The following is a 12521-nucleotide window of genomic DNA, read 5'->3' as shown; positions in this document are numbered from 1 at the left end:
AATCCAGAATCATTTATCTTCCGTCATTGGTGCTTTGTATTATCTGTATTGTTTGAGCAAATGCTGAGCAAACAGGCAGCAGCAGCCTGATCTACTCAAATTTGCTTACACTAGCATGTCACTTGATCCCACTGACCGAGAGCTCCTGTTGATTTACATCTCATTATGGCGCTAATTGATTTGTTTAGGCAACAAACAAATTTGGCAAGAGCTTTTTATGAGTTACCATCCATAATTAATTAGACAGTGTGTTTGTTAATATTTGAATTTTTGTCATCCTTGTTTATTGGTTTTCAGATATTACTCAATGGACTATCGGCACAATTGAGTACCTGTAATCTCAAACCCAGGAGCTGACCAGTAGTGGTGTGCTTTTTGCTTTGGGACAAAATAACATTGGAAAAATGTGTAATTCTAGAATGAACTAAGGTGTGTCTCTTCTGTGAGTCAGCAAATGATTCACCTTTACCTGCAACTTGAGTGTGATGTGGTTCTGACCTCAGTTTACATTGGTGTAAATAATGTCAGTGATTTTTTTCGGATACTATCTCAATACATAAATACATTTTCTGCAAAACTTTTGAATAACTCCATTTCTTCATTGAGGTATATAGGCATATGGACACACCGATACATTTGGCTGTATAAGCACAAGCAAATACACACATTGAGAAAAATGAAATGGCAAAATATGCTTAACTATTTTACTTTAGACTAAGGAGATTTTCAAATTGTGCTTTGAAATCAATACGGTAAAAATGCAGGACATTATAGAATCAGAATTATACAGTATTGCAGGACAGAAATAGGCCATTTGAGGCATCAAGTCTGCCCTGGTGTTTTTGTCCCTTAAGTCACCTAATCTAATCCGGTCTCCTACTCTCTCCCTACCCTGTAATGTTCCTCTTTCAGCTTGGCTCAATTGGTAGTAGTCTTGACTCTGAGTCAGAAGGTCATAGGTTCAAGCCCCATTACAGATTTGAGCACATAATCTAGACCAACATTTCATTGTTGAAGGGGCTGTCTTTTGGATGAGAGATCAAACCAAGGTCCCATCTACAAGCTTAGGTGAATGAAAAATATCCTATGGCACAATTTGAAGAAGAGCAGGGAATTTTCCTGCTGTCCTGCCAACACTCCTCCCTCAAACAACACCATCAAAAACAAATGTTTGTTTGTGGGATGTGTGTGAAAATTGGCTGCCTCATTTGCCTGCATTGGTGTCCTTCAAACATAATCCATTGGTTGTAAAATAATTTGAGGTATCCTGAGGATGTAAAAGGTGCTACATAAATACAAGTTCATTCTTTCAAACAACAATCTAATTACCTTTTTAAAAAAATTATGAACACTGCTTCAGCAAAGGTTTATGCCAAAGAATTCCACATTCTAACCACCATCTGTGCAAAGAAAAGTTTTGTAACTTTACTTCTTTTGTCTTAAAGTTGTATTATCTTGTTATTGTCTCACTAGTCAATAGAAACATAGGGGGAGAAATTGGGGATGGGGCACTAACTTAAAAGTTTGAAAAATTAGCATCAGGCGCTAATGTTTTCAAACTTTTAAAATATTCGGCTTTTGCATTCCAGGAAGGAAGTGGAGTGCTAAATCAAGCGTTCCACTTCCTTCCAGGAGTGCAAGAGGCAGCAGGTGGTAGTTGTACAGCGCTGGACACTGAGCCATGCAGTGCTGTCACGTTGAAAGGCTCCATCTCTTCCTTAAAGGGAAACGCCATCGCTGCAGGCTCTGCAAATAAAACTTACCTCTTCCTGACAGCAGCCGCGATCCTGCCCAATCAGCCCAATGCACTCAAGTAGAGAGCCAGGCTGATCGATCGCGGGCAAAGAACCCAAATTCGGGTCCGGGGCACTACCAGGATGATGCACATGGCAATGAAGTCCTGATCTCCAGGCAAAGGAAATCATGGCACTATGCGCACCGCCGCTGTAAACCTCCCGTCGAAAGTGTCGGGAGTCGATGTTACATTCGTGCCCGGTCGGAACCCAGTTAGCGCCCCATTAGCGTCCCCTGGAGGTAATAACGGGAGGGGCTAAGGAGGTCAATTTCTAGGACAAACTATTTACTTTATCTTAAATTTTCAATATTTTGAAGACCCTTAACCTTTTCAGCTCCACTAAAAAATACCCTAACTTCTCATAACTGTAACCCCTAATCCCTGGTAACATTTCAGTGGTTGTACATTCTACTTTTTCCATTACTTTTATATCCTTTCTGTCCAACTGTAACATAAAAAAAGGTTTTGCACAAGTTTAATATTATCCCCTTTCACTTGTTATTACTTCATTTTATTATATGCCTGTAGATACAATCGCAATAACTTTGAATGTCTTTTATGGCCTTATCCACTTGTGTTGCCACCTATAATAAGCTATATATCTGTGCACCAAGACTTATTTACCCCATTCAAAATGTTAAAATTTAAGGGACACCGTTCCCCTATTCTTACTTTCAAAATGTATTACTGAGCAATTCTCTACATTAAACTGCATCTGCCACTTATCTGCCCATCCTGCTAGCTTATCACTGTCTGCTGTGGTCTTTCAGAGTCCTGGTCATAGCTTCCTATAATCCCAAATTGATGTCATCAGCAAATAGCAGCAGCCTCAACACAGGCCCCTGTGGACCATTAATCTTTACAGTCTAAAAAACTTCCCTTTACCTCTAACCTTATCCTTTGGCCACTAGTCATCACTCCACCTATTTGTCCTCTGTATAGAACAGAACTGGCAGTTTATGCGCAAAGTATATTTTGGAAAATGTATTTATCTGCACAGATTTAGCAATAGCCCTTTATAATGGTCAAGCTGGTGAGCAGCTGTTTTTCCTCACAGATGGCTACAGAAATCGTCCCCTGTTTCACTGATTTGTAACAGTCTTTCTCTGCTGTAGGGCATGTTTAATGCGAATTACTCTGATCTATTTTTTTTTAAACTCTGTGCTTTTGACCCTGTCCTCTCTCCCAAGCAATTTGTGCCTCTGGTTTCCTTAACCTTTGTCTTTTAAAGTGCTGATTTATGTGCTGAGACCCCCAGGTTGTATTTGGCATAAATCAAAAAATTCTGTGGCTAAAACACAAAACATTTATTTCACAAGAGGTAAATGTACCTTTTGCACAGTTATTTTTCTATGAGTGAATGACATATTAGAGCTATAAAAGCAGTAGACCAAACTCGTATTATAGTATATGCAGCAGGTATATTTCTGAGGAATGGGTACAATATTGTAGTAATGAATGAGCCAGTAATGACATTTTGCTGTTTTATTCTGACTCTGTGTGACTACACTGTATTAGAGTTATTGTGGATACTGATTCGTATTTTATAGCTTTTTTTTTCATTATTAGATCTTACATTGATTTTGCCTCTATTTTGATCCACAGAGACTCTTATGGATTCAAGATGGGCGACTGCTGAGTTGGGATGGACTGCACACCCAGAAACAGGGGTAAGGACAATTTGCACAATATATTACTGTCTGACAAAATTAAAATGATAATAAAAACAGCTTCTAGCAAATCCTTTTAGTGCCATAAACTTTGAGCTGATCTCTTAGGCTGACATTCCAGTGCAGTACTGAGGGAACTGGGCATTGATAGAGCTGCTGCCCTTTGGATGAGACATTAAGCTAATGCTCTGACTGCTAAAATTGTTAAAGATTCTTTAGCACAGTATAAAGAGGCGCAAAAAGCATGAAGAACCTGCTATCTTGGACAATTAACATAGCTAAATACAGACTATCTGATCATTCATCTTATTGCTGTTTGTGGGACGCTGCAGGTGCAGAATGGCTGCTGCATCTGCCTACATTATAATGCTCGCTGCACTTCAAAAGTAATTAGTTGTGTGAAGCACTGGATCAGGACATCTATGTAATCTATAAATGATATGTGATTAGGTACATTGGGATTTACATTTTAAATCAGAGGTGTATTTATTTTTTCTGAATTGGGAAGATTAAAATGAAGAGGCATGGTGCACCACACCTTACACCATCTAGTATTTAGCTTCATCAATCCATTAAATTATGTTGTGTGACACCAGTGCGAAGAAATATTCAACATCATATCTATGTATTGCTTATCCATTAGTGACCCTTACTTCATATCATTCCAACAAGAATCAACAAAATGAGTGTGATTTGCAACCAAATCTTAGTTAGCGTATGCCCTATTTATGCCATGTGTTGGTGCAGGAGAATCTGGGACAATTCTGTTTTGTGTTTGATCCAACTAGAGTAGATACTGCACATCAGCACTGACTGCATGTCTGGGTGGATCTGCTTTCCTCTGTAGTGTATTTCCAATTTTCAACACACACCGACATACAATTAACAATATGGCATGAAATTGGTCTTGGCCAGTAGAATCAGCCGCTCATTCTACCACACCTCAGATTTTCCTTTACATTGAAGCCATTGACATAACAAAACCCATGAGTGACGGATGGAGGGGATAAGAAAACCAGTAGAAACCATATACCAATAACTGTCTGAACTAAAAAATAAAATTTAAATTTTAACCTACAGAAGGTAAACTGTCTTCAAGTGAAAAAAGACAGCTGTGTGATTGATTAATGTCAATAGCATAAAATCTCAGAATTTGCATTGGCCATGGACAGATATAGTGCTGTCTTTGAAGTTTCATTTTTTACAAATCTTTCTATAGCATCAATTTTCTTTGTTGGGGGTGGTAAAGTGTGAAGTGTTTACCATATACTTTATTAAAGAAAGGAATATTAGGATTAAACCTGTGACATTGCAAAACAAAATATTCTGTATGTTTAAGGCCTCAACTTTAGTTGTTACAGAACATTTTCTGCCAGTGGCAATAAGGTGAGGAATATTTGAATAGGTGTGAAACTTCTGAATAAAAGAAAAAGATTGGGCATTGAGTGAAAATATCATTAATCTTTATACGCTTTTCATTATTTAATATGATAAAGATTGTGGACAAATTTTACCTTTGCATGTAAACTGAGCGCAATTATACACTTATGTATTTCCTCACTGTATTCATCATATGGCCCTTTTATAGCTAATGTGCATTGTCAATATTAGGGTTTTTCATGTAACAAAGCACAAATTCTCATCATAAGTGAAGTCTGAGTTTGACTTGATTTTTGTTTCAATAAATATTTTTTAACTGTTTCTACGTGAAAGTCCCAGATGGACAGAGAATGGATAAGATAACTGCACCAAAGAGCCTTCCTCAATTGTGTTTATTTTTGTGTAATCTATGTTCATAAATTAATAAGTAGACTCTTCAATTCAAATTAGTGTACAAACATTCGAATGAGTTGTTTTGAAATGGATTATGCTTGCCAACTTTTTGGAAGTTTATGTCATTAAGTAGCATGTACTACAACCACGTAAGTTATGTCTTAAGATGCGCTTGTGAGAGTTGTGAAAGATAAACATCAGAATGTATGAAGTGGAACAAGGGGCAGTTTAGCCTGTTGAACATACCTCATCCAGTTACAAATGTTTGAATAGCATCGCATATCATACCCTTCTTCATCTTCCAGTTCCCTCATACAAAGCTGATGATCATAATCAGTTCTACAATGTATGACTACTCCGATATAATGTCCTTTTTAGAAAGAGATAATTAACTGCACTGTGTGACCACACTTTATACAAATCGTTTAAGTTAAATTATTTCACAAATCAGAAAAAAATAATGTGATTAGATTCTTTGAAGTTGTTTTGATTTAAAAAACTAAATTTCTTTGCAATTTGTGCAAAAATAATGGTTTCACATGTTGTAAGCTACACATGATGTTCAGTTTGCCTAGCATTAATATTAGCTCACCAAGTTTCAATCCAGGCTCCTGAGAGAGGTCTGGATATTTAAAAAAACAGCAGCCTTGGGCATTACACTGACATGACCAGACCTGACGGGACCTATAACCTTTAACAGCCATTAACTACTTAGTAAATCTAGCAGCCTAGACATCTATAATCACAATTTAGAAAATAAATCTTCACAGTTGATTTTAGTTTTCTTAAACCAGTACTCTCCAATGTTAATCTGTGTTCTTGGAAGTCAATCAGCAAAGATTACACAAATTTGCAGTATGGATTTTCTTGTACACAGTAACATTTCTGTCCACAAAAAATTGCTTATGTAAAACAGTATAAAAGCTGATTAGAATGGTAAATGAAATATTGTGTTGGATGTTTGAAAATATTTTCTCAGAGCAGGATGGCACTAAAATATGTATCACAAATTGTGATCATATACATATGAATGCTTTTAGAAGTACAGCATTATTGAAGGGATCGCAGCGACAATGAAATGTTTTTCTTTAAATGATTAAGAACCTTATTGACTGACATAGCCAATCCAGTACAACACAAATAACTATTGCTCCCCATAGAACTATTTTTATAGTTGATATATAGATAATATTATAAACTTATTACCTGTATTTGTAAAATGTTAATGATTTAATGATTTTTTTTACTATTACAACAAATATTCTTTGTTTTCTTTGTTCAGTGGGAAGAAGTAAGTGGATATGATGACGGAATGAATCCTATTCGCACGTACCAGGTTTGTAATGTGATGGAAGCAAACCAGAATAATTGGCTTCGAACTACTTACATAGCACGTAAAGACGTTCAGAGAGTATATGTGGAGATGAAATTCACTGTGCGGGACTGCAACAGTATACCAAATATCCCAGGTTCTTGTAAGGAGACTTTTAATTTATTTTACTATGAGTCTGACACAGACTCAGCAACAGCATCTGCTCCATTCTGGATGGAGAACCCTTACGTGAAAGTGGACACCATTGCACCAGATGAGAGTTTTTCCAAACTGGAGTCTGGGAGAGTCAACACGAAGATCAGAAGCTTTGGTCCATTGTCCAAGAGTGGATTCTACCTAGCGTTTCAGGATCTGGGATCATGCATGTCAATCATTTCTCTGCGTGTGTTCTACAAGAAATGCTCATCTGTGATTGCAAATTTTGCAGTTTTTCCAGAAACAGTCACTGGAGCAGAACCTACATCACTTGTCATTGCTCCTGGTACCTGTCTCAGTAATGCTATAGAAGTATCTGTCCCTCTGAAGCTATATTGTAATGGGGATGGGGAGTGGATGGTACCTGTTGGAGCTTGTACCTGCGCTGCTGGATATGACCCTGATGAACAGGAGACTGCTTGCCAAGGTAGGAAAATGATCAAATGGTTCAGATGTTTTTGACACTTTCTATCCAACTGTTTTAGAAATGTCCTGCCCCATGGGAACTTTAGGCACTTTAGTCTATTTTTTGGAACATTTTCCAGTGTGTTCCTTCCAACTCTCAAAAAAATGAACCAGGATGGGAAAAGCAGAAAACTTAATAGTCTGGTGGAAAATAGATAAATCTCTGTCAATGTAAATATTGTTTCTCCTCAGAGTTCACTAACTGGAGTAACTAGAAAGTGTGGCCTAGGTGTAAAGTTGTACCAAGATTTCTTATGACATGTACATATTGGTTCTTGGAGAAGGTGAACATGGATTATTCTTACATGTCAGACCCAACTGAAGCAGATTATACTGTTTGCAATAGTTAAACTATGTGTGAATTGTGGCCTTACTTGAATGGTCTTTGTCAAAAAATTATGCAACATTTGCAACAAAATTTCTCCACTATTGTCTCTTTTTTATCAGCGATCTATATCTTTATTCTTCATTAATCTTTCTTAATTTCCTCTGCTGAAAAATCAGTGAGTCACAGAACTAATTTATCAGTAAAGCTTTGTTTAAGTCCTCAAGTATTGTTGAGAACAAAAGACTATAAATGCTGCTTCATAAAACACGGCGATCCTGAACTGCTGGGACCATAGAAAAGTAAAGACCAGGAATGCAGTTGGTGAGGATTCAATTATTAATGGGTATGGTTGGACTGTTATTTTGTAGTTTTGATTGGTTTATTTTTGAGAGTGACAGTGAAAAGTTTTGTAAAACCTATTCTCAGGAGTCAAAATAGGTTAGGATAGTCCATGACAGGGCAGTATGTTCATGGTCGAAAAAATGAATGGGCAGGAATGCCTTTTCCCATTCCGGGTTTTCTTATGTTCTTTTATTAAATCTGGCTACAGCTTTACCACAAATGGTTTCAATAGAAACTACTGATGAAGGGAAATCTGTCAGAAATTGGTTTAGACTGTATTGGGAAGGATTTGAATTGGTTATACTGTCCTTTGGAAACTAGATAATGCTGGGAATTGAGACTACTCTGGTTTGGAAAGGACTGTATAAGTGATGAATGAGACCTGTTATGTGTATATACTTGATGTATGCAGACTCTACAACCTAAGAAATTTCTGCCAAACTTTGCATTCAGAATGTCTCCCTACGTCAAAAAGGATTATTACCAGAAAGTAAAGACATGTTATTATTTTTAGTAGGGAAATAATTTTTTCTAACTAGTTTTAACAATATAAGAAATATGGATCAAAAAAGGCCTTTGAGCCCATCGAAACCATTGCTCCACAGACCATGTAAAATTCAGCCTGACATGAACTTTACCCAGTTCATTCAGTCTCCTGAGGAAGGCACCTAAACAAAAGTAAATGTCTTAGAAGATAAACCTGTATTAAATTTTCACTGATTCTCAAAGATAATTGATTAAAACACCAGAAAGTTAAATCAGTCTTACTCCTTGAACCATCTGCAATACATCATTGGCTTTTTAAAGTAAGATGCTTGAATTATGCACAATAATTCAAATCTGGCTTGAAGGATCAGTTACACTGGCTTAAATAATTTGTTTTAATTTATAATAGAGGTCCTTAAGATGCATCCCATAAACTGATTAGCATTTTTTCACCTTCACATTGCCTTACTACTTTCAATGAATTGGGGAAAGTCGAATCTATAACTCTTGCAATGTGTGTTACTTTACATTTATTTTCACATTAAAATACATAGAAACATAGAAAATAGGTGCAGGAGTAGGCCATTCGGCCCTTCGAGCATGTACCACCATTCGATAAGATCATGCAGTCGGATTCAGGTGAAGTTATCATGGGGAACAAAGAAATGGCAGACCAATTGAACAAATACTTTGGTTCTGTTTTCACGAAGGAAGACACAAATAACCTTCCGGAAGTACTAGGGGACCGAGGGTCTAGTGAGAAGGAGGAACTGAAGGATATCCTTTGTTTGGCGGGAAATTGTGTTAGGGAAATTGATGGGATTGAAGGCCAATAAATCCCCGGGGCCTGATAGTCTGCATCCCAGAGTACTTAAGGAAGTGGCCCCAGAAATAGTGGATGCATTGGTGATCATTTTCCAACAGTCTATTGACTCTGGATCAGTTCCTATAGACTGGAGGGTAGCTAATGTAACACCACTTTTTAAAAAGGGAGGGAGAGAGAAAGCAGGTAATTATAGACCGGTTAGCCTGACATCAGTGGTGGGGAAAATGTTGGAATCAATTTATTAAGGATGAAATAGCAGCGCATTTGGAAAGCAGTGACAGGATCGGTCCAAGTCAGCATGGATTAATGAAGGGGAACACTCCCCCTAGGATATTGGGACCGGTCTTGCCCAGGTGCAGACCGTCCGGTTTGTACTGGTCCCACCTCCCCCAGAACCGGTTCCAATGTCCCAGGAATTTGAATCCCTCCCTGCTGCACCACTCCTCAAGCCACGTATTCATCTGAGCTATCCTGCGATTCCTACTCTGACTAGCACATGGCACAGGTAGCAATCCTGAGATTACTTCTTTTGAGGTCCTACTTTTTAATTTAGCTCCTAGCTCCCTAAGTTCGTCTTGTAGGACCTCATCCCTTTTTTCACCTATATCACCTATATGCACCATGACAACTGGCTGTTCACCCTCCCTTTTCAGAATGCCCTGCACCCGCTCTGAGACATCCTTGACCCTTGCACCAGGGAGGCAACATACCATCCTGAAGTCTCAGTTGTGGCCGCCGAAACGTCTATTTATTCCCCTTACAATAGAATCCCCTATTACTATAGCTCTTCCACTCTTTTTCCTGCCCTCCTGTGCAGCAGAGCCACCCACGGTGCCATGAACTTGGCTGCTGCTGCCCTCCCCTGATGAGTCATCCCCCTCAACAGTACCCAAAGCGGTGTATCTGTTTTGCAGGAGGATGAGCACAGGGGACCCCTGCACGACCTTCCTTGCACTGCTCTTTCTGTTGGTCACCCATTCTCTATCTGACTGTGTATCCTTTTCCTGCGGTAAGACCAACTCACTAAACGTGCTATTCACGTCATTCTCAGCATCGTGCACGCTCCAGAGTGAATCCACCCGCAGCTCCAGTGCCGTAATGCGGTCCGTCAGGAGCTGCAGCCAGACACACTTCCCGCACACGTAGTCATCAGGGACACTGGAACCGTCCCTGACTTCCCACATAGTATATCTATTATTCCATATCTCATTGACCATATTCTTCTAATACATTCAAACTTCCTTAGAGTAGTTACCAGCTCATATAGAGCCCAAGTTTCGGCTGTCTCGCAGAACGGCACACCTCCGAGAGGCCCGCCTATTTTGTAGAATTAAAAGCGTGCCCAAAACTTACCTCGTAATTATCCGTGTTCAGCAAGCCTGTTTAGCAGTCAGCACAGTGCAGCACAAGCAGCTGGGGCGGAGCTACAGCCCTGCGCCGAAAAGAGTGTCGGCAGCTGCCCGCGTGCACAGTGGAGTCTGCGTGCGTGCGCAGTAGCTCCTGGTCCTCCCAGCGCGTCCTGTCTCCGGGCGCCCCTATCCCGGGCCGAGTAGCCTGCCTGCCTCGCCCTCCCTCACCTCGCCGCTGCCCGACCTCGGTCCTCGCCTCGTCGCCACTGCCCTTACCTCGCGGCCTCCTCGCCGGCCTGCCCGAACACCTCCTCTGCGATGGGACAGCCCGACCAGCTCTTCGGCTGGCCCCACCTGACCGCCACCTCAGCAGCGGGGCCCGCTCGAACTCTTCCCCGGTGGCGGGCCCCGCCCGACCACGTCCTCGGCAGCGGGGTCCGCCCGAACTCTTCCCCGGTGGTGGGTCCCGCCCGACCACATCCTCGGCAGCGGGGTCCGCCCGAACTCTTCCCCGGTGGTGGGTCTCGCCCGACCACATCCTCGGCAGCGGGGTCCGCCCGAACTCTTCCCCGGTGGTGGGTCTCGCCCGACCACATCCTTGGTGGCGGCACCCGCCCGACCAGCTCTTTGGCAGGCAGGCCTGCGTGTGCTGTTGGAAGGCTCCCAGTGCTCCCAAACGGATAGATGTTGCAGTAATAATTTTTAATTTACTGATTTATTGATTGATTTTTTATTTATTTTATTTTTTATTCATTGATTTATTTATTGATTGGTTGATTTATTGATTTATTTATCATTTATTATTGATAATGGCTCTTTATTGCTAAAAATGAAGTGTTTATTGCTTTGGAAAATCTCCGAACTTCCCTCTAACCTCCCTCCCTCCCACCCCATCTCTAAATTCTACAGTGTAGGCAAGGTTTTTCTGAGCGTACAAAAGTCAACACTCCGTTCTAAGTCAGTTTGGAGTATCTTTTAGCTGCCTAAACTTACAAAACAGGCATAAATGGCTGGTAACACCCCCTTTTGAAAAAAAAACTGAACTAAAACAAAACTAAACAAACTCACTAGAAGTGGAGCAAACTAAATGCTGAGAATTGCGATTTCTAAGATACTCCAAACTAAACCAGTTGCTCCAAAAAAGTAAGAGCAACTCCAACCGAAACTTGGGCCCAGGTAGGTGTGACCAGCAAATCTTATAAAGGCATTCTATAATAAAAGTACTGTTGAGTCAAAAGACAAATGAACATTCCAAGTGAAGCTTGAAGATTAACCTCCGGAATGTTTTAGGAGCTGCTCCCGCTCCTCCGTAACCGTAACCTTCACTGGAAGCGCACCAGAAAGTAGGGCTTTCGACGCACTTCTGATGAAGTTACTGCCGGAGCGGGTTCAGCTCCAAGAAAATTCTGGGTCTAAATGTTTTTCTGTTCTACACTTTTTATTTACTTCTGAAGAATAGAGACTTTCATTCGTCATCCGGTAAAGAACAAAAATTGGATCTCTTCCTGAGCATTCACAGAATAATCTCATCGAGTTGAGGATTATATTCTTACAGTACAAATGTAGTTGTTTTCCACATAAAACTTTTCCACATACCTCAGTAGCGCTTTCAGGTTATTTAATTAGGATGACCAAAACAAAAATCTATATTTTATAAAACAAACTTTTATAAGATTATTTCGGGCACATCTCTATAATGCAAAATAATAAGTAAAGATCTCCATTGAGTGAATGTTTAAAGAATTGTTCTTACTTTGGTGATTTTAATATGTACATCAAATCCAAACTATGAGGCAGATTGTTTTGCCTGCCCTGATGTGATTTGCACAAACCCACATCTAATTCCACAGATTATCTTTGCAAGAGTGTCTTGTTAAATGATGAAATAAGGAAACCAATCAGTCCATGCTGGAAGTTTTCAGTAAATGCAGGCAGTCACAAGCAATGGTCAGTCAAGCA

At 39.9% G+C, this 12521-nt stretch overlaps 1 protein-coding gene across 4 annotated transcripts in view; it reads left to right on the top strand.

Moving 5' to 3' along the window:
* The window catches only part of LOC139265910 (ephrin type-B receptor 3-like), a 105572-nt gene that overhangs the window by 22335 nt on the left and 70716 nt on the right, over positions 1–12521 (top strand). For all 4 annotated transcript variants that reach the window (XM_070883492.1, XM_070883489.1, XM_070883490.1 and 1 more), the window contains exons 2-3: positions 3401–3465; positions 6521–7193. In XM_070883492.1, the coding sequence (XP_070739593.1) occupies positions 3401–3465; positions 6521–7193 (738 nt within the window). The remainder of the gene's footprint in view (positions 1–3400; positions 3466–6520; positions 7194–12521) is intronic.

Source organism: Pristiophorus japonicus, chromosome 6 (genome assembly GCF_044704955.1).
Source record: "Pristiophorus japonicus isolate sPriJap1 chromosome 6, sPriJap1.hap1, whole genome shotgun sequence".
Classification (NCBI taxonomy): Eukaryota; Metazoa; Chordata; class Chondrichthyes; family Pristiophoridae; genus Pristiophorus; species Pristiophorus japonicus.
The sequence above is the reverse complement of the archived record's forward strand: the minus strand, read 5'-3'. Positions and strand labels throughout refer to the sequence as shown.